General features: G+C 41.7%; 2 protein-coding genes across 2 annotated transcripts; one reads left to right on the plus strand and one right to left on the minus strand.

Annotated features, from left to right (window-relative positions):
• The first annotated feature begins 493 nt into the window (after positions 1-493).
• On the plus strand, positions 494-7,745 carry fbln7 (fibulin 7). Its single transcript, XM_084561353.1, has 7 exons — positions 494-1,208; positions 2,476-2,652; positions 4,383-4,508; positions 4,620-4,757; positions 5,223-5,360; positions 5,750-5,888; positions 7,321-7,745. The coding sequence occupies exons 1-7, from the start codon at positions 1,052-1,054 to the stop codon at positions 7,691-7,693; spliced, it is 1,248 nt and encodes a 415-aa protein (XP_084417479.1). The 5' UTR covers positions 494-1,051; the 3' UTR covers positions 7,694-7,745.
• Positions 7,746-10,865: 3,120 nt separating this feature from the next.
• Positions 10,866-22,108, minus strand: tmem87b (transmembrane protein 87B). The gene is given in 20 exon segments (XM_084561157.1): positions 10,866-12,823; positions 13,527-13,557; positions 13,664-13,716; positions 13,898-13,971; positions 14,084-14,157; positions 14,242-14,345; positions 14,435-14,493; positions 14,639-14,736; positions 16,380-16,386; positions 16,389-16,461; positions 16,983-17,076; positions 17,183-17,282; positions 17,379-17,562; positions 18,655-18,716; positions 18,950-19,124; positions 19,310-19,363; positions 19,446-19,580; positions 19,663-19,754; positions 19,840-19,900; positions 21,679-22,108. Coding segments are annotated over 20 exon segments (1,923 nt in total). The 5' UTR covers positions 22,030-22,108; the 3' UTR covers positions 10,866-12,781.
• Between the last annotated feature and the right edge of the window lie 71 nt (positions 22,109-22,179).

The raw sequence follows: 22,179 nt of genomic DNA on the forward strand, positions 1-22,179 counted from the left end.
TGTCCAAATAAGTAAATATTAATAGGTCTGGAAATCAAATAAAGTATTTTAACATCTTTAACCTGTTATCCAAGCACTTTAACCATGTTCCACATCATTGTGCGTAGAGCCTGTGTGCCATGCCAGTTTTGTGACCACAGTCTACAGTTTTCATTTGAGAAATTTGTACTTTTGAATCTTAAAAAAATACTGTTGCATCTGGATAGGAATCCTCTCATGTCTTGTCAGCTGGTGGTATTTCCCCTTTGCCTGAGGCAGGTAAAATGAGCAGACAACAGTCCTCGCCACTGCACAGGTCCAAACTATGTGCACAGTAGATTTTAATGTATTGAAGCTGGTTGTTATTGTACAAAGCGCTCACAATGCCAGTGCAGGAATTCAAGGCATGCTGCTCAGAGAAATTGTTCCAATGAGCATGTGATTAATAAACCCTCCTGAAAGGATTAGAGGCACTTTTTTTCTGAGGAACTCTGTAAGGGCTTGACAAGCGTCCCCCCCCCCCAAAAAAAAAAGTAACTGCCTGTGGCACCCATGCTATTTTGAGTCTGCCCATTCAGGATTATCCAATGAGCATGTGCCTTCCTACCGCCATGCAAAATATACAGAGGAACAGCATTTTGGACTTAGGTCCCGCTGACATCTGCCAGACAGCTTTTGTCCAGCTGTGGCTGCCACTGGAGTTGTGGTCGTAAGAGTGAAAAGGGACGAGGGAGAGAAGAGGAGCGCACTGAAGTCTAATGGAAAATACTGGATAGCATTGGTTTTAAGTCAAATAAATTATGGCGAGTCCCCGTAGCATCAAGTACATAAAACATCCCACTAATAGGACTTAATATCAATGAAAACTCTCCGTCACCATAACGACCATGTGCCCACCAATAACATGGCTTTTGTTTCAATTACATCACTCTCCACAGCTGCATGGTTGTGTTTTATTCACCCCTCATGTTTTACATTTTTATGACCACCAAACTGAGGTAACCTTTAATCCCCTTGCCAAGACTCTCTTTCGTAACTCTTAACACTGCTCATGCTTTATTGACAGACGTGCATGGATAAGCACCAGGTGGTCGGAGTGCTCCGTCAGATGGAGAAGTTCCTGAAGGGCCAGGAGATGCGATTCACAGAGGGTCTCAGGATCATGAAGTCAAAGCTGGCAGCGCTTCAGAACTCCGTTTCCAAGTTACCTCAAGCAGACCAGTCAGCTGGTGAGGAAAACACTCACCACTTATCACGCTCATCGTCATAATCATCATTATTACTACCTTCTGACTTGTCACTAAAGAAAAAAAGCAGCTAAATAGAAAAATTTAAATTAATTTTATTATTACACCGTTGCTTTTTGTACAGTTAAATGTAAAAGGCTGGCATATGCTGTGGAATTAACTCACATGCTTGATGACAGGCTTCTGAAACTACAGTATGGATGTTGTGATTTCATGTAAATCAGTCTTGTAAGCACTGTACAGTAAGACGGGCACTATGCAATAATTTATTTTACAGCTCACTAAATTAATTTCATCTGCAACCCATGCTGGTTTCATATGTGTGCGTGACACAGCTTAGGTTTTGCTCTGTGAAGAACTGAAAAGTTAAATGCAATGGAAGATTCCCAAGTATCAAGTTCACAGCGTTTTAGGAACATTCACTTGTTTGAATTTCAAACTCTATTTTTGTTCCTCGGCGAGCGACGACGAAGAGCCAGACACGGCTCCTCGTATCATGGGATTATGTATTCATCCAGCGGTGCGCGGCCATCTCAGTTACAGAGCTGGGCACTTGACAGGGGAAGTGGATTTGTGGAATTGTGTTGTTTGGCAGCGGACACTGAGACCAATTTGTTAGTGATGGACCGGCGTAGTCCATAACTCTGCGGCGAGTTTTTGGCGGGGAGGAGCAGATTTTTTCACGTTTACGGCAACAAAAACTCAATAAAGTGAAAAGACAAGAGAAAAAGTATCGCATCACCTGCTTTAAATGCTCAGGCCGAGCTGGAATCCGAAAGTCGACGTGTAAAAATGTCAACTATTCCCTTTATTTGACACAAAAAAAGGGTGCAATGAAACAAAATTCAAAACAACTGGAATGGACTGAAGTAAAGCTAAACCGTATGTTACTTATCAAACAGTATCTGAAATGTTTTTACATGAGGTGGAGAGGAAGTGTGCTCATGCAGTACTCAAAGTCAAAGGACACATAAAAGTATTATAAAAAATGGGTTCAGTACCCTAATGAGTTTCCAGAGCATGCACCATAGCATAATATTGGACTGCAAGTGCAATTGTGACCCATAAAAATGGCCGGTTCTCCGCCGGTTGACTGTAAATGAGGCATTTGAAATGTCCTTTCCCATGAAGGCTCTGCGCTGCCCAGTGACACGTGTATATCCCCAGGCAGAGAATGCCAGAGGATGTTGGGAGGCTTATTCCACATGTGACCCGCCTTCCTCTCGTGCTCTCTTCCCTTCTCCCCCAGCTCCCAGCACCTGCCCCTCCCTGGAAGCCCCTGCTCACGGTACCAAGTTTGGCTCAAAGTATTTCGTCGGACATGAGGTGCATTTCGCTTGTTCCCATGGCTACCATCTCGTTGGTTCTGCCACGCGGGTCTGCCGGGACAATGGCACCTGGACTGGCAACGGTGCAGCCTGTAAAGGTGAGAGTCTATTCTTTACTTATGCATTTGGGATGACTTCTTATTCGGATATTGAATACCAGCCTGAAAGAGAAAGCATCTCAGGAGCCACACACAGATAAGAGGCAAAGAAAAGAGCCATTCTCTAGAGTGTCCGAAGCTCCTCACCGCACTGAATGAAGCACTCGTTAAAATGGCATTAAATGTCTCTGACACAGAAAAACACCTGTACCGCATTCCACAGTGGGGTGCCTTCCCCTTCAGGTTTCTACTCCTCATTAACAGCGCTGGTTGGACTACTGTAAGGTAAACCCCCCTCTCCTTGCTCATGTTTCCACTGGTTCTTTGACAGGAGTCCCACCGGACGGGGTTAGGTCCAGGCATTATACCCCGCACTATGGTCTGATAGCACACAAGTATGCCAAGCATGCTATTGATAGTCGCTTCGGCCTGTGCTGGTGGCGCTCCTCCAAGAATTCCAAGTGGCAAACTCAGCTGAACATGTGCATACGTTTATTGACATTCACAGCTAAAACAACACGAGAGGGCTTGACTGTGCACAGTATTATCCTTGTTCATGTGTTTCGGCCCCTGCATAAAGAGGTCTAAATTTAGTCATGTTCAAAAAGAGGTATTGACAGCGTGAAAAACCTTAAAGCTAAGGAGAGTTTAAAAATATCTAGCAGGGTGCAGTGGGTCTTTTCATGTCACGGCCCTGTGGTGGACCCTGCAGAAGCCAAATAAAAATTAAAGGAACCGGTTGTCATCTAGTGTACTGTGGCGTTGGCACTGGTCTACTTCACAGTTTGCACATCTGCACAGCTCTCAGGAACGATTACAGGACTCTGGCATGATGACCTGTTTGTCCACTTGTCTCCTAACTTTGAGAGACATTTAATGTTGCTATATCATGACAATCAGTATCATCATCGACTGTTTTCTACTGCACAAACATAATAAAATTTCATTAAACCTAAAAAACTGAATGGGAAAGAGCTAATGAAATGTGTCACATCTTCAAAACAATGACGCCTATTATCCCTTTATTTTTGAGTTTCATAATGCCAGACAGATATGAGTAAAACACAGAATACAGTTTGGCCACGTTGTCTAATTCTGCAGATGGATTTTATTGACTAACACTCAAATACTCATCCCTATTGGATTACATCCAGTACTTTTCCCACAAATGGAACAAATAAAAGGGCAGCACTGATTTTCTGTTGACAGATTGTACCCATAATGACAATATCAGTACTCAGTCTTAAGTATAGGTTAGCAAACTGGGTGGACACTCTCTTATGGAGGCCTTAACATTTCCAAAAGCCTCTCAAACAAGATACTCTCTCGCGTGACACTATTCTATAGATTTCATCATGAAACCTTAACATGCACATGTTCATCTATACTGTCATCACTGACACAGCACACTGATAGACCGTTAAGATATCGCTGAATAAACTTTTCACCACTTTACACAGCTGCATAGATAAAAATCTTCAGTCTTGGGGAAGACTCAATGTCAAAGTTGCTTTAAAACAAACAAAATTTTTTTTACTTTAATTCATTTTCATTTCAGGAATATGTATCTCAGAAGGAAATAGCTGCAAAGGGACACTTGTTGTGTCTTTGATGTGTGTGCATCAGCATGATGATAAAATGAGAACATGTGGTTCAGACTAAAAATTACCGCAGACTAGTCACGTCAACGCGCTGAATGCAGTTAAGGTTATTATCTCCTGCATCCACAGACATAAGTGAGTGTGCGAGTAACCCTTGCCAGAATGGAGGTACCTGCGTGGAGGGTGTCAACCAGTACAAATGCACCTGCCCCCAGAACTGGAGTGGCTCCCACTGCCAGCACCAGACCCAGACAGGTCAGGAGCACAGCAGTGATGTCTGAGTTTCTCGGTTTGTTTATATGTGTTTGCCAGCTAAGCTTTTGCTATGTGTCAAATCCAACTTTCATGTTTTCCCCCCTAATGCAGCGCCCCCTGAGTGGAGCGTCATGAACGACCCGGCGTTCACCCGGAGACCTCACTGTACCCAAGTGAACCAAGCCCAACACTGCAGCTGCGATGCGGGCTTTCACATGAGTGGCACCTCTGACAACAGTATCTGTCAGGGTGAGCTGTAATTATGAGTTAACTTAATTGCTCCCTGGGGGGATATTCTCCTTTCACTGCTCCTCGTCATATGGAGGTAAGGTCAGCTACAGTTCCCTCGAACTGGTGTCCTGCCCAACAACATCCCCACAGGGCAAATAGCAGATGTTACGAAGTCTTTAATGCTGAAAATAACCCTGACTACCTGAATCTTGAACTCCTCTGCTGATTAATACGGCTGCAAATGAGAGTGGGGCCAGTCTGTGACAAACATAATAATCCTCTTGACCGGTTTCAAGCTGATTAGCATCAATTTAGGTTGCAGTTTAGTTACTTTTAACTTGTAATTGCTTGAAGCAGTTTTCATACTTACATTTGAAATATCTCCTCCGTTTAAGTTTTTACGTGCAGGCTGCCTTGGTCTGGTCATGTGATGCATGTTTGAGGCAGACGCGTTTAAGCTTTTATTTTTCTGTTTCCTGGCAGATGTGAATGAGTGTGAAGTGTACCGACTGGACCAAGGAGGAAAACTGTGCGTCCACGAGTGCGTGAACGTCCCGGGATCGTACCACTGCTCTTGCCCCAGCGGTTACAAGTTGCTCCCGGATGGGCGGAGCTGTGAGGGTGAGTGACAAGGGGGAACGGAGGACAAAGGCTCATTCACAGGGTCCTTGGCTGCGCGTAGCTCCAGAGAAGAATACCTGTGATTCAGAAAGACTTTTAGCAGCAGAGATTTTAGTTTGAGATTGTTTGTCAGCCACAAAACTTCAATGCTGCTTTAATTTTCACCCCTGAAGGTTATAATACTTGCCAGTGGAATGAATGACCTCACCGCTTCCCAGCAGAAGGGATCCTTAGGACATGAGGCGTTAGTGGGAGACTAAACTAAAAAACCAAATAAAGAGCAGAGCTCCCCCAGCTCAGACTGTGGTAACCAGGAAGCAGGGAGTCAGCCTGGCAAGTCTCTCTCCCTGCTTCTCATTCTTACATGCCTCTGCTGTTTTGTCTTCCAGATGTGGATGAATGTTTAAGCCAGCAGCACGACTGTAGCCCGGGGACTACTTGTATCAACACGGGGGGAGGCTTTCAGTGTGTCAACCCAGACTGTCCACGTTCTCATGGCGACATCAGCTACGTCAAGACGTCTCCGTTGTAAGTTGACACGCTGCAGTGTGACCTGTTTGTCTTTCTCTGTCATATGTTTGTTTTAGTGAATTAGTTCTCTAGGATTACATCCTTCACATTTTATTGAGAGGTTGTCATCTTTCAAATGAGTCTTTGCATATTAAGTGTTCAGCGGCAATGGACTCCTGGTGGACATAGCAAGAAAAGCAGAAGTTAAACACGTGGAGCTATAGTAATTCATGCCACTGCTCCCAGGTTGCAAAGTTAAAAATACATATATTTGTGGTGATAAACATCTGTCATTGAAGAGGTTAGTTTATTTAAGGTGTTTTCCAGCTAAATTATTCAAATTGACCATCATGTTTCGTACAAGCTGGTATTTACACGATAAGCCACAACATTAAAACCACTGACAGTAGAAGTAAATAACCATCTTATGACGATACAGTGTTCTGCTGGGAAACTTTTGGACATGGCATTCATTCATGTGGATGTTACTTAGACATGTACCACCCACCTAGACCAGACACCCCCACCCCATAGCAATGACACTCCTTGATGGCAGCAGCCATCCCCAGCAGGATGCAGCCTGACACAGGCACACACACACAAAAACGGTTTAGGAACAACTAAAAAAAAAACATGAAGAACAGCACAAGGTGTTGACCTGGCCTCCAAATTCGGGATGAGCCACAGAGGCCCCTTCCCTCAACCCGCAGGACCCAAAGGCCCCTCACTAATCTGACTGTTTAGTCGCAATGCCCTACATATCACATCATAACCAATACAAATTGTGATGATTAAACATTGTGATTAGGGTTATATTACAGTGCTGAAATCCCTCATGGCAAATAAAATGCATGTTCAGGAGAACACATCATTTCTTTTCTTTTTTTTAACGGCATATGTAATGTGCTCGGAGACGGTGCCTTTCCATCTAAATATTTGCTAGTCATCAACAAGTTGCCCTCATGTAAGTGCATGAAACAAAGCTCTGTCCACTGCTCTGAAGGGGATGGGGAAATACTTCTAACAAGGGAGAAAGTGGGGAACCGAAACAGTAGCCGTGTCCCAAGTCAATACTCCACACGCTAAATATGTTTTGAGTTTATCAGATATAGGTACTATATTTTTGGAAAATAGTTCTCTTTCTCTTTTGGCAGTTACATTCTGCACCCAGGTTTCTCTCCATTCTGTCTCTTGTTGTCCCAGCCTGTACGCAGAAAAACATCCATAGCTTGCTATAATCCAAGACCTCAGTGGTCTTAATCTCATACTGTAGGTATTCTACGTAAGTGTGTCGCCTCTCTTTAGTCACAAACAGCTTTGAGCACTTTCCCACAAGGATAGATTAATTATGCAACCGTTTTCTCTATTTCACAACTGTCAAATGTTCAAAGAATTAAAGAAAAAAAAAGATTTAATACCATTTTGTCCTACAATATTTCTCCTCCTGCAGTCAGTGTGAGAGAAACCCCTGCCCAATGGACAGTCGTTCCTGCCATCTGGCTCCCAAGACCGTGTCCTTCCACTACCTGCCTCTGCCCTCCAACCTGCAGACTCCCGCCACGCTCTTCCGCATGGCGACCGCCACCGCCCCCGGCCGCGCGGGGCCAGACAGCCTGCGCTTCGGCATAGTGAGCGGCAACTCCAAAGGGATGTTTGTCATGCAGCGCTCGGACAGGCAGACCGGTGAGCTGATACTGGTCCAGCAGCTGCGCGGGCCGCAGGAGATCAGCGTCGACGTGGACATGTCCGAGTACGCCGACCGCACCTTTCAGGCCAAGCACGCGGCCAGGGTCCATGTCCTGGTTTCGCCTTACAACTTCTAGGAGGTGCCTTGAAAAGGAAGAAGACTGAAAACTGAAGAGGAACGAGGAAGACTGCGCAATGGGCACTGAGTTGACTGAAACTCTTTCCTCCTCATCCCCCTTCAGAAATTAATTCCTCTGAGTAGGCAGTCGTAGCTCGCATTCGTTCAAATGCCAACTCACCATCATATCCGATAGTAATATTCCAACAATATATGACAAAACACATGATAGATGCTTCTTTAAATACTGTTAATATTGCTTGGGAGGGATGGTTTTAGTAATTGCTGTCGCTTTATGTTTATATTTGTCCATTATAGATAATGTCCGTAGCTCAGGGTCAGGCCTGGGGATCATGCACTGCCCTCGCTTTACTGATGATAAATCCCTAGAAGACATTAGTGCTCCTGTGGCTCTAATTTATTGGACATATTGTTGCTGTTTTTTACAGTACAACATGCTAATCATATACTGTATATTTGTTTTTGTTTTTATACTAGCTTGCTTTTTAAGGCAACCTTCATTATACTAAGGGAGTTTTGTTTTTTGAAACAGTGGCTGCAGTACTCATCCTGGTCTAGTTTCCTCTATTTCCTATATTCTGTATGTAGTCTCATTATATTCTAAATCAGTGATGATTTGGTTAGCCTGCCAATGTACTACACAATTTATTTGGAATTTTAATTGTCTCTACATATCTGAAATAAAGCCAGTCCAGCATTTCAGTATTTGTTAGGACCAGCTCTCTTGATGCTGAACAGCAGATTATTAAATGCCCTTGCGGCGGTGCTTGTTTTCGTTCAACAACTGTCGTGAGTGAATTTTAATGACTGTAAAGAAAACCTACGCATACTTGATAAATGAAGGCTGGACGGCTATGAAAGGTTTTTCTGAATGAAGGGATTGAAGTCTCGGAGAAGAAGAATGTGTGTTCAATAACGATACCCCTGGAGCAGGAGTTCACAGGCAGTACAAGTCAAAGCTTTTCCCACATTTCTCAGAAACTTCAGGAGTCTCACAGTGTTTTTTATTAGACTTTAATACAAGGAGCAGCAACTGTCACATTATAAAAACACATCTCAGTGTGTCTATTTGTCAGAGGGGGGGAAAAAAAACTAATGCTCACCACATGTGTTCTCTTAACCCCCTTCACTCTCTCCTCTTCTTGCATCCAAGGCTTAACGCTGCAATGAAAGGGGCCAGATATGCCGCGTGCTTCCAGACGGGAGGGGATGGAGAGAATCAAAACAATCTGATGTTACAGCCGTTGCATCCCTACTCAGGTAGAACGATACTGCCAGAGACAACTTAGGAGCCCCTGAGCGACATAATGTATGTCAGTCACTGGGGAATAATGATACAAACAGTTATCATACATACAGTTAAGTGCCTTGAGACAAAGCCAGCACAGGGGGTCGTTTACACTTGTTTCACATTAATCCCTTTATGGGGTGAGGAACCGTATATGGTGACTTCAGCACACGTTTTAAATTGCGTCCCTGTGCCACATAGTGAGGTCAAGAAGCATGAGGTCAGAGAAGACTCATCTTCTGTAACTGCTTGTTCCTGTGAAGGGTCACGGGGTCTGCTGGAGCCTATCCCAGCTGTCATCGGGCGAGAGGCGGGGTACACCCTGGACAGGTCTCCAGTCTATCGCAGGGCTAACACGGAGAGACAGACAACCATTCACACTCACATGCACACCTACGGCCAATTTGGAATCACCAGTTAACATAACAAGCATGTCTTTGGACGGTGGGAGGAAGCTGGAGTACAGAAAGGCCCATGGATTCGAACCCGGGACCTTCTTGCTGTGAGGCATCAGTGGTAACCACCTCGCCACTGTGCTGCCCAATCTAGGCAACATTCTCAGGTCAAATGTGATCTGCAAGGTCCACCTCTGCATGAAGTGCCTGAATCAGCACGTATGGTCTAATGGTCTACAGACACATTCACATTTGTTTACCACTTAAGGACAAGGAACCATTTATGATAATTTCATTTATCTTGACTTTCTACATGAAAATTAAAAACTCTGAAAAATTTCACAAAGGTAAAAAAGTCTTCTTATGCCCGACAATAACACGCTACTGTTATAATTTAGAATTTTCAAGTATTTCAATCAGTCCCCTATAAAGGGTTAAGCGTCAGAGAAATATGTTGACTTCCACCTCTTTCTGTGCTTAGCCCACCCTCCACAGGGAGGTGGATAAAATAACTTAAATACAGTAAATGCACACAAAGACACAGTAGCCTGCAAAGTTTTTGAAGCTTGAAGTTTAGCTGCTTCAGCTCTAAACCAGTTTTGATGTTGTATTTGGTTTCCTCTGTCTTTGGTGTTACCTTTGCAGGTATCAGCGTCTTTACTAATGCAAGTTTCCTGCGTTAACTGTCAATTAACAACTGAACTGTCTCATCATGACATTAAGCAAAAAGCAAGAAAAAAATGGTTGCAAGTAAAGACTGAGCAGCGTTGACTGTACAACACAATCATGGCTGCAGAACACCAAAAAAATGCTCATTTTCAACAACACTTGTGACTCTAAAACAAGTTTGAGGAACTTGTGCAATCATTGCTATAGTTTAACAGTTATTTAGAGGTGCTGTCAAGGAGAGGTTATTGTTGTGGGATAAATGTTTCTACAACTTTCTGTTATCCATACGCTCACTTTAGACCCAGAATAGCTGTACTCAGCTTGTTTCTTTTCTTTTTGAATCTACTGGTGATTTCACAGCTGTGGAGTTGCAGCTGAGACAAATCAGCTCTCATTAGTCTGATATTTTAAACTCAAACGCTAAACGAAAAGCCTGTGGCAGAATTAAAATCATCTTCTTTAAAGAAGTCCTTTGCCCTGATATGAAATTCATGTTGAACCAGCACAAATTGCACTTTTACAAGGAAGGTGAAATCAGTTACTAAAATGCAACTAGTCATTTTAATATGATTTTTTCCGGGAGGGGATTTTATGCTATTAGCCACAGTTCTATTAAGTTCTAATGGCCTGGAGAAAATTCAAGGTTCATATTAGCTGTAATCCACCCTCAGTATTTCAGTCATTATCATTCATCATCATTTTCCTCACAATAGCCCATTCATTCAACGGTTTCTTCTCCCACTTCCCAGCCCTTGCAGAACAGCCTCAAAAAAGGTACATTTCATTTGAAAATGACACGACAAATTCACAGCCGTAAGTAAAATATGTATTTTTATTGCCAAATTAATACTGAAAATCATAGATCAGGAAACAAACAAACATATTCCTGAATTCAGATATTTAATTGGAGTGTACACTCTTCCTGACAAGGAAAAGAGAGGAGTGAAGAAAAAACAGAAAAAGCATGACCGGTATGAAAAGTTCCAGCCCAGTTCTTCACGATACCCATGAAAAAAAAAAAAAAAGAAAAAAGGACGAGTCACATTATCCAGACACCTCTCCATCTGTGGAATTATGAAATACCAGGAATCATCCAAAACCCACCTGAACAAATAATCGTGATCCGCTGCAGGTGTCTGCAGTTTTATGTAACAGAAGGACAGCGTGCCATCATAAATAGAATTATTCCAGGTTTCCAAGCATTAGAAATATAAACCCACTCAGGTGACCGGCTTGTGCTGGCACTAATCACTCATCTGGTTAAGTTGGAAAATGGGATGACCAAGACAGACAACAAAATCACCCATGTTACATTTACTCCAGACAACACAGACAACTCGACAAGTGTTCCAACTCCAGACTACAGACACAAACAGCCATTACCAGAAATATAAAACAAACACATTAAGACATATTTGAAAGAACACGAATGTTATTAAGGTGTCTGTGAAACTATTATTTTAAACAGCAAAGAAAGCAAGTATTGCAAATAAATAAGAACTAACTGCAGAATCAAATCGTTAAAAAAAAAAAAAAGAAACTGGAAGCACACATTGTAAACGCACTCAGAGAAAACATGGTAAACTCAAACTTGAACAACTTATAAGTACACTTAAAAGACAAATAAATAATGGAGTCACTTAACCTCACGTTAACATAGATACAGCATATTGCTCCTTATCTGAGAAGACGTAAAACCTCCCACACCCATACAGTAGTTTTCAAAACATGACCGCTAACCCTAACCCTAAAACTGCTGAACAGACTACGGACTAATTCAAATTCTACAAATGACTCGTTTGTGCTTTGACCATCACACACTCATTCACCAATACCCAGGAGGCTGTAGTTTTGATCTGAGACACCAACAACTCTTTCACACATATCCTCAATAACCTGAACATGTCAGGCATAATATAAGACGTACATGTACACGAGGCACGGATTTAATCTTAGAAAGTGCATAAGAGCAAATACTCCATTCCAAGCTAGTGTTTGAATTCGCCAAGTTGTCTTTGTCTCAGATTTTGATGCCGCTAACAAAACCGCGCTTCCGACAATCACACATTTACTCAATTCTTCAAGTTCTGCAAACTTCCCAATTCTGTGCCTATATATATATATATATATATATATATATTTATATATAATGAAATATCCTGTGAAACATTAAACAATAAAAACTGTAGTCAAATTCTCTGTTCTGGCAGGAAAAAAAAAATAACTTAGATAAATTATTTTCTGGTAATTACTGAAGAAAAAAAATGACCTTTTAATTGTTTTTCCCATCACATATAATTATCTTACTTATTATAACCCGGCAACAATATCTAGACATTTAACTTATATTTGAGTATGTTTGTGCATGAGGCCCACTGTTAATTCTCTGTTAAAATAAATTCATATCAATGGAAATAAATACAGCACTCGACATAAAATAAAACATTCTCTTTGGAAAGATACCGATCGTATCCGGGAAATAGTGTACCCGTTGGTCACTGAAAAGAAAGTTTTACTTCTGCAAAGTCCTTAAAAAGTTAAGGGAAATCAGCAGAGGTCCCCTGTAGGACTGCACCACCCTGCAAAATGGCAGCCACTCAGGAGGATCCTCCGAAACATGAAATGGCACTCCTCCATCACCAGACTGGAAATCCTGGAGAAAAGCGTGCTTCAGAGTCAGGGATAGCTGCTACATCCTTCCTCCCTGTCAGCAGATGGTTGGAAAGGTTTTGCCTCACTCCAGCTTTGACATCTCATACTTGGTCGTCATGATTTCCTGAGGAAACAACATGCACCTTTAAACAACAGGTTTTCTTTCAGATAGAGAAACATTGGCATCGTCTGGTGGCATTCAACTTGTAAAATGAACATAACACCACTCTGAACCTCACCTTCCTTAGTTACTGATACTATGTCAAGCTTTTTTATTCAAGTGTATTGATCTTAAATCAATGGGACAAAAATAGGATTCTCAATAAAAACAGTAACTATATTTTAAAAGCTGAAATGATGACGGCATTAAGTAAATGCGATCAGCTGTAGAAAGCTAATTACTTCTACTAAATAACACTTCTATTACAGCACTGATATAATGTGGTACTATAGCGCCATGATACATAGGGTGAAGCTTTCTGGTTTTCTTGGACCACGTTTGAGCGTAAACAGTCCACCCGGACAGAAAAACAGTTGGAAAGCCATGTCAAGCAAGATTTGTACAGAAAATAGTCTTGGATATAGCTTGGACATCTGAAATATTGGTCATTAGCCCTTACTAGTTGACTAGTTAGCACAGCATGTCAAATTGTTTGACTGGCTACAGATTAATGCAGGGTACTGCAACGAACGATGCATTGCAGTTAGAGAAAATCAATCAATCAAATCGCTGGACAACCCTGGACAAACCCTCTTCAGAGGAGGGGTCTACTTATCCGAACTGTCTAATTTGCAGAGCGTGAATTCCTTGTTAATGCAATTCCTACCTCATCTGAGTCGAGGAGGACCGGAAGAGCTCTGCGGCGACCAACAAATGACAAAGAGAAACATTGTTAGAATCACACATGCCTTCTATGAAAACAGCATGCTTGCTTGCTGAATATACATTTTATAGGAAACCTACACATCGCTAAGAGCGCTAGGAATGTTATCCTCCACCCATTTCAAGTCTTGATCCTGGACAAGTAGAAAAAAAAGAAACGAAATAAACTGGGTTAATACTGCCATCTGCTGAAATGTAACATTAAGGCAGCTGTATTTTCCATCGTTTGACGGATCTTTGATGTTTTTAACATTTAATTAAACACACTTATTGAACATATTCATGCAGACCAACAGAGTTAGCTGCGTTACTTACTAGATTAGCTTCTGCTGGTTTCACTGAACCATTTGTCTCACTTGTAGCAGTAGTTCTCAACTTCATACCATCTGCTGTGTGTAATAAATGAAGAAAAAGCAAATAAAATAAATATAAAAACAGCTTAACACACTCCACGTTTGCAGCACTCTGTGTAAAAACAGTGCTCCTGTGATGTTACCATACCAAGGTTTGCAGAAGAGATGAACTCCTCGATCTCCTCATCGTCGGAGTCATCAATGAGAGGTGTGAAGGCATACCTGTGGCCGTGGACATTAAAGGATTATTCAAGCGTCCAATTCGGCTCATGTCGGTGGATTCAGCAGCCCTAACGCACCACTTGCCTTTGATTGTTTGCAGACGGTCTCCATAAAAACATAATGACGAGCAGAATGGCGGAGAACAGGAACCTCCAGAATGCATCCTTCACCCACAGCTCGACCCAATCCTTGAAGCAAAAACACTCCGTCAATAAAACGCACACCAAAAGTCAGTTCTTTGTGCTAATACTTATCAAAAGCCTCAAACCATACTCACAGATTGGCAATCTGCTAATCGGAATTTTTTTGCCGTCCAGCCCATGAAAATGATGGAAGCTGAAGGAGAAAAATATTCAATTAGGAAACTACTGTTTTCTGCTCATTCTTTTCAACTTTTGGACTTTCATGAAAACAAATAAATCACAAGCACTTGTGCAGAATGTATTTTTCTTCCAGTATAACTGCATGTGTAGTTACTCACCAATGACAGCAAATATTAGTGTGTTTGTAAAGTGCCTGTAGAGAGACAGCTTGACAGGGTTTCTCCTCAGCTTCAGAGTCTTGATGGTTTGTGCCAAGCTGACAAAGATGTTAGTGGCAGTCAAGGGAAACACATGGCGGACATTACATAGAAACCACAGTAAAATGAATGAACTGGTCCTTATAAACTCTACATGTAAGTTTATACTACATACACCACTATATTAGATAATATTTGCTTATAATGTACATTGCAATCACAGGAACCTTAAAGAGTTGAACCTGCCAAGAAGGATTACACCTACATTGGCTGTCACACTGACACCCATAGTAATTTTTTAATTAGGATGACATGTAATGTGCAGTGGATGGGTATGCATTACAGTAACTCCTCAAATTCAGACTGAGGCTCTCCATTGTGGTCAACTAGGGATGCACAGATACTGAGCTCATGAAGCTGCATTTGCAAAGCAGATCGAATAAAAAAGCCTCCAAACGATACTTAAGAGGATAGACTGTATAAATACGGACAACGTGTCGCCACTCCCTCTCATTGCCCAAACTGATGCCATTTTTCTGGGGTTACGGGCAGCGGCATCTTGCAAGTTTGAAGAGTCTGAGCAGTACGGTCCGAGAGTGGAGCCGCGAAGCCACGATATCGATGACCCGACCACACTTCCGACATTATTTGACGTGTATTTTCGTGTTTTAGTCTGGCCCCAGTCCCATCCACTAACACGGAGGTGGAGCTTATGACCTATACTGCAGCCAGTCACCAGGGGGAGCTCTACTTGCTTTGGCTTCATTTTTGAGGAGCAGGTCCGCTGTCCATCTTTATACAGTCTATGCTTAAGAGCCATGAAACACAATATTTACTTTCAGTGTGATTGAAATCATTCTGGTCAGAGATTTCAACTTAACCACTTACATGGAAGCTACATAACATGATCCAATACATGCGCCAAAACATCAACACTAATATATCTATATATTTTGACGTGCATAAAGTGGTTCACCCTGCTATGGAGCGTCATATATAAAAAGACTATATAGATGAAAACATACAAGAAGTTTCTTTTTCAGCTTTGTTGACATTTCTGAATTAATTCAAATGAAAAAGATGATCGACATTTTTAACTGCTATTTTGTTCGTCTTTTCAAATGAACTGTTCTTGACATGTCCTTTGATTCTTACCCAACACGGGGCAGGCATATGCAGAAATACTGAATTTATTCCAACCCAGAGACTATCGGGTCGCGTGTTCTGATAGGTGGGACTATTTTCCTATTTTACATATCTTCAAAGGCTTACAACAAACTTCTCAATCTAAAAATGACTTCATGTTGGCCCAGTCTGCTCCAGTTTTGTTGGTTACACGAGGCCTTTTTGTGTTACATCTTATTATTAAGTGCTACCATCTTATTTTGGGATCTGCATTACCCAAATGTGAGCAAATGTCATTTATTGTGAAAGAGAAGAAAAGAAGCAGTGTAAATGGACAATCTGAAACCAGTTAACTCATCAAGCAGTTCATAAATATTAGTTGATTTAAATTTCATTACAGATCATGATTAATGATTATGTTTGAGATGCAGGATGCCTTACTCCTAAATTGCACTCAAGCTGCTATTTGGTGAAGGAATAGGGCGGATGCAGATCACAGTCTCCTGATCTAATATGGGCTCATGTGTAGGAGGTGAGGAGCAGAGGGGAACCACACAGGGAAAGGTTGTAGGTGCACAAAAGGATATCCACCAGCATAAAGAAGAGTCAAGCAGAGCCAGGGGAATGTTGGCCAGCAGGGCCAAGTCAGAGTCTTTTGCCTAGAAGGGATAACAGAGCGCGAGCAGAGAACACAAGGAAGAGGAGAAAGATGTGTGGGGAAAAAAAAAATCACAGAGAGGATGGGAGATTAAAAAAAAAAAGGCAGCAGAGCAAATAAAATATAGAACCATTCACCCAGGTGTGAAGGAAAAAATTATTCAGCCCAAAAGGAAAGAACACGATTGCTTGAGCTCAGTTCATTTGTTGTTACACCTCAGTACAAAAACCATTGATTGTTGTGCTGTTGGGGAGTACACTGGAAGGATATGAACCAGACGACGCAGGAGTCAAACACAGCCAGAACAATTTCTGTAACGAGCGCAGGGCCATTGTCTCGCCCCTTGATTTTTGGTCACCCAATAAATCAAGAAAATACACAAAAAATACACAATGTGATGTCAACTTAACATCAAAACACAATCAAAAACAAAAAACTACAAAGCTGTAATGCTGCCAGTGGTAATACCTGTAAAGACTAATCTAAATAAAAACAAAATTATTATCGGAAAACATAACTCACCCCTGTAATCCTCAGGACACCTTCAATGCTAGCAAAGGCAAAGTAGAGGATACCGAGGACCACAACTCTGTGCATCACGGTCCCCAGCCGAGGCCTAAAAAGAAAAAAGAAGCCAAGAAAATTAAGAAGTAGATTTTGTTAAAACAATAGTTACATTAATTTGTACAACTACCAAACAGAGATGCTGTGTGTTGACATACTTAACAATGCCATAGCCGAGGCTGACGATGATGACAAGCAGTCGAGCCAAAGTCCTCTTGAGGGCAGAGATCAACTCAGCAAAGACCAAAAGTCCCGGAGCTAAAGTAGACAAAATATGTTTGAAACGTTACGAGCTTACTCTCTCACATGTAAAAGGTAAAAATATTGTTTTGCAAAGGGCCTACAGACACCCACAGGCAGAGCCGAAGGTGTTGGTGTTTTCATATTCAGCACAGAAGACAGCCTTCTCCACCATCCCGAGGAAAATGACCCCAGCGATCCAGAACTGGATCCTCAGCAGATCTTTCCAGTAGCAGGCTGCCCACAAAAACCACAGCAGGGCGTACAGGATGTACACCACGCACATCACCATGTAGAACTACAAACACACAGCAAGGGATTAGTCTATAAACACGTCACATATGGAAGCACTTGTTCTTCATTAACTACAGACCAAATTTACAGAAACAAAGTTTATCCGGAAACATCTTGATTCGTGCGCAATGAGCAGCTGCAGCTCATTTCAGTATTATAAAACTTGATTCAAATGTGAATTTTAAATCATATTTGAAGGATCTGGGGTAACTTTCCAAAAATAATACCACTGCAAATGGTGTGTGTTCCCAGAAGAAACCACATCTTTACATATGAGTTAGATGTTGCTCAAACTGTATGTTTTACTGTATTTTTATACAGTAAACATGCAGTAAAGTACAACAGTTCAATTAGCAGGAATGATAACTGAGAAGAGGTTTCAAAATTTGTTTCTTTGCATCTGGCGTCTGAGTTGTCTGCCACCAGGCTTATCAATTCCTTTTACTGATGCTGGCTTGTTTTTCTTACAGTAACACATTATAAATGTCTACACTGCTGGAATCTTTAAACAGGAAGAAGTCACCACAAAGAAGAAGACACTGTCCAAACTACGGCTTCATTTCTTACGTCAAGACAACAAAAATGCTGATTTCAGGTACGTGTCGAAACAGCAATATGCTGAATAATCTTTTCCGGTAACAATAATATTTTTTTCAGGAATACCATCTATTAGACACACTACACTCCATAGGTGCCACTGGTTCCTGACCAATCAGCACACCCATTACCATAAATATTGTAATAACGTCAGCAGCCAAAAGATTTTCCTCTTGCTAATAAAACCTATAAGAAACTGAATGCTGTAGAAATGCACAAGTTGATGAAAGGTAGGTCAGTTCCAGCATACAGTCAGCCTCACTCATGCATCAGCAACCACTTATACACAAAACTGATCAGAAAACAATAAGGAAATTGATTAATAATAATAATAATAATAATAATAATAATAATCAAAATCCAAAGCAGAATCTATGAACTCTTATCAACACCCACCATATCCATTAGATAAGAAATAATGCTGAGAACTACAATATTAATCTACGTATATTTAATTTAAATATATCGTAAATGTTTCAACAGTGTGTCAGCTACTTACAATCATGAGAGGCCATTCTGTGATAGAAATGTAGCCGTGGCTGCCTTTCATCACCACTCTAACTGGAAAAACAAACATGGGACATGAAATGACGCATGGACGTGTTTCTCAACACATTAAGAATCTGTCTGTGGTGGAGACAGCTTATGCAATCTCACATCTCTGCGTCGACTGCAAGCAGCATTTCGTTCGTGAGTGCACCACTTTGTCAGACTCCTTTTCAGTAAACTCATGTATGTTAAAAAACAACATAATAGTAATAATCGCCATGTTCAGTTGCATGAATCAACCTCACCTGTTAAATTCCAGTTAGCGTCCTGTTTGCTAGACACGATCTTAACAACCAGCAGGTAAGGCCCGTCCTTCCAGGTAGTGGCGATGACATTCTCTCCGATGTTCACACCGCTGCCATTCTTCGCGGTGCTGCTGCTTTCATACTCCTCAGTAATCCATCTAGCGTCACTTTCATCCTGCAGTCGTGAAATGATGCCGAATTAATTTCACTTTGGAAAGAAAAGCTTTTAATGTTGCATGCAGAGACATCTTAAGGAAATGACACACCAACTTTTTATCAGACTAAACACTGACTGATTGCATTTGTTCCATTACATATATTGCATTATAGTAACATCCAAAACCGTGTATATTTTCTTACCAGCACGTTACTGTCGCCAGGTAGACTGACTGGACGTGGCTCTGCCTTGGCTTTCTGAAAAACACACAGTGATAATAAGAATACGGCCCTGTTCACACTTGGGATTAACGTGTGTGTGGAGACTTAACAAACCTACTTTGAGCATTGATAAAGAGAGCTGTTCATTGCTACACATTATGGGAATGTGCTGGTGCTCGATGTACTCTCCTTGTCCGAGGGGATTTGGATCCAGGCTCTCTCCCCGATTCAGAGGCGTTCTCTCGTACATTTCCTACCACGCAGTGACAGTCACAATTCAGCACAACCAATTCTACACAGACAGACTGAGAATTAATGTATCACAAAGTACTTACGTCGATATTGTTGAATTCATTGTGACAGGGGTAGTATTTTAAATACCAGTGAAACGTAAAGTTCACCACCTCGGGACACTCAAAGGACAGGACTAAACAGACAAGACAAGTGATGATAAACATAAGGGACAGAAAGGTTTTTGGGTCACGTCTTGAGCACATTTTGCCAAGTCTTACCTTTTAGTTCAATATCCGTGTCTTTATACATGGATTTCTTCAACAGCAGAGGTCTTGAGGTCTGCAGGAGAGAAAATTAAGCTTCTGAAATTCTGCACAAGCTTGGATTATTTTACACATTATATAATAAGTCTGGCGGTCTGTTCAGTCCCTCAGGGTTAGTGCTGCTTTGGAATTCAAACCCTGCTCTTGTTATGAGAGAAAAAAAAATGTCAGAAATTTGATGCAAAAACTTAAATACCAATCATATTGTCCAGGTGTGAGTGCATTTGCATGTATGTGTTGGGTTGTATTTCTGTCCTGCCTCTAAGAACACCCAACACTGCAACTGGACAGAGAACAACTGAGGGAAACTGAAACTTCTCCGTACCTAAATTATTGATCAAGGTCTCCCTTTTCTGAAGAACTAAATGTAGGAACTGTGCCTAAAGACTGAACAAGATGATGGACTCCACTGCACAATAAATCATCTTGCAGAGTGTGTTTTATGGATATAGATATGATGTGTGTTGACAAATAACTTAAGCAAGCACACCCAGTGAATCCAAAGTTCAAACTGTGATGTGGGTGTTTAATTACTGACAGAGAGATTAACACAGGTATCAAGACAAACATACACTGAACAGCCATAACATTATGACCTTATATTGTGTAGGTCTCCCTTGTGCCTCGTAAAACAGTTGTGACTCATCAGAAAATGGGCATGGGCCTTCTAAGGGTGTCCTGTGGTGTCTGGCAACTGAATGTTGTTAGTGGGGGGCCTTTGGGTCCTATGTGTTGAGGGGAGGGGCCTCGGTGGATCATCCTACAGATACATGATCAGTTTGGGATCTAGTGAATTTGGTGGCCAGGTCAACACCTTGTGCTGTTCTTCATGTTTTTTTTTTTAGTTGTTCCTAAACTGTTTTTGTGTGCGTGTCTGTGTCAGGCTGCATCCTGCTGGGGATGGATGCTGCCATCAAGAGTGTCATTGCTATGGGGTGGGGGTGCCTGGTCTGGTCCAGATGCAGGGTATTGGTAACTAAAGCATTCACACTTATCTGATAGTTAACATACTCTACAGTACATATAAAAAAATGTTGATAACAATGGCAAATGTATGACAAATATGAAAAGCCTACTGAACCAAAGGCCAGCTCCCCTTTTATTTGTAAACAGTTTGATACTTGATCAGTTTGGGATCTAGTGAATTTGGAGACCAGGTCAACACCTTGTGCTGTTTTTCATGTTTTTTTTAGATGTTCCTAAACCGTTTTTGTGTGTGTGTCTGTGTCAGGCTGCATCCTGCTGGGGATAGATGCTGCCATCAAGGAGTGTCATTGCTATGGGGTGGGGGTGCCTGGTCTGGTCTCGGTGGGTGCTACATGTCTAAGTAAAATCCACATGAATGCCAGGTCCAAACATCTCCCAGCAGGGCAGTTCATTGTCACATTATGGTTATTTACTTCTCCTGTCAGTGGTTTTAATGTTGTGGCTGATCGGTGTATGTATAACACGTAAGTGTTTCTCTCGGCAAAGACTCTGGAGATATTAAACTCCAGATAGAGCCAGGTAGTGAGCCGCCTACTAACCTTGAAGTGCATGTTAGCCATTCACCACCGAGGTGAAAGAGCCGGATAGCCAACCACTAAACTAACTCTGCTCTTTCGGTAAACACATTTTGAAAGAAACTGTTAAGGATGATAAGTCCCACATGAGAGTTGTTATCAAACTGCCATTAAAGCAGAAGTTACACTACTGTCACTACAGCTGTTAGCGGGCTACAATAACAAGGCTAATGTAGCTATCCCTAGCTAACGATGCTGCCGGTCTCCAGAGTGTTTCCAGGATGATACTCACATTAACAACTGTGATTATCCAAAGCCCCGTCTCTGGCGCTGCAGTCGCTTCATTTACAGTATTGACTAGAATTAGAAAAAAGACCGCCAGTAGAGAAAAAACTCCTCTTGTCGGACACCTCCACGTCTTCATTCTGAGTGCAGCAGCCATGTTCGCCACGGGCTTGAACAAAACTGTCTGAAGGAGGCGCCGTGAACGCAACACAAAGAGGAGGATATGGGAGGAACCATGGAGGTATCCCGGTTTGTTTATTGCGGGCAGCCTCCACGTTCTTTTGCGCGTTGTCCTTATACGGAGCGTTACGGTAAACGCGTGCAAAAACAGCCCCTCAAAATAAAAAACGTCATTCATGCAAGCGGTCAATCAGTAAATGGTGAACAAATTTAAATCTAATGAAAAATATAAATAAGTAACAAATAATGACTAATTATTATTTGCAACAACGTTATATTGAATTACAACAAAAAGGTAAATAACAATATTTCAAGTAGTCTGTGAAAA

The sequence above is a fragment of the Chelon labrosus genome (assembly GCF_963514085.1).
Source record: "Chelon labrosus genome assembly, chromosome: 15".
NCBI lineage: Eukaryota > Metazoa > Chordata > Actinopteri > Mugiliformes > Mugilidae > Chelon > Chelon labrosus.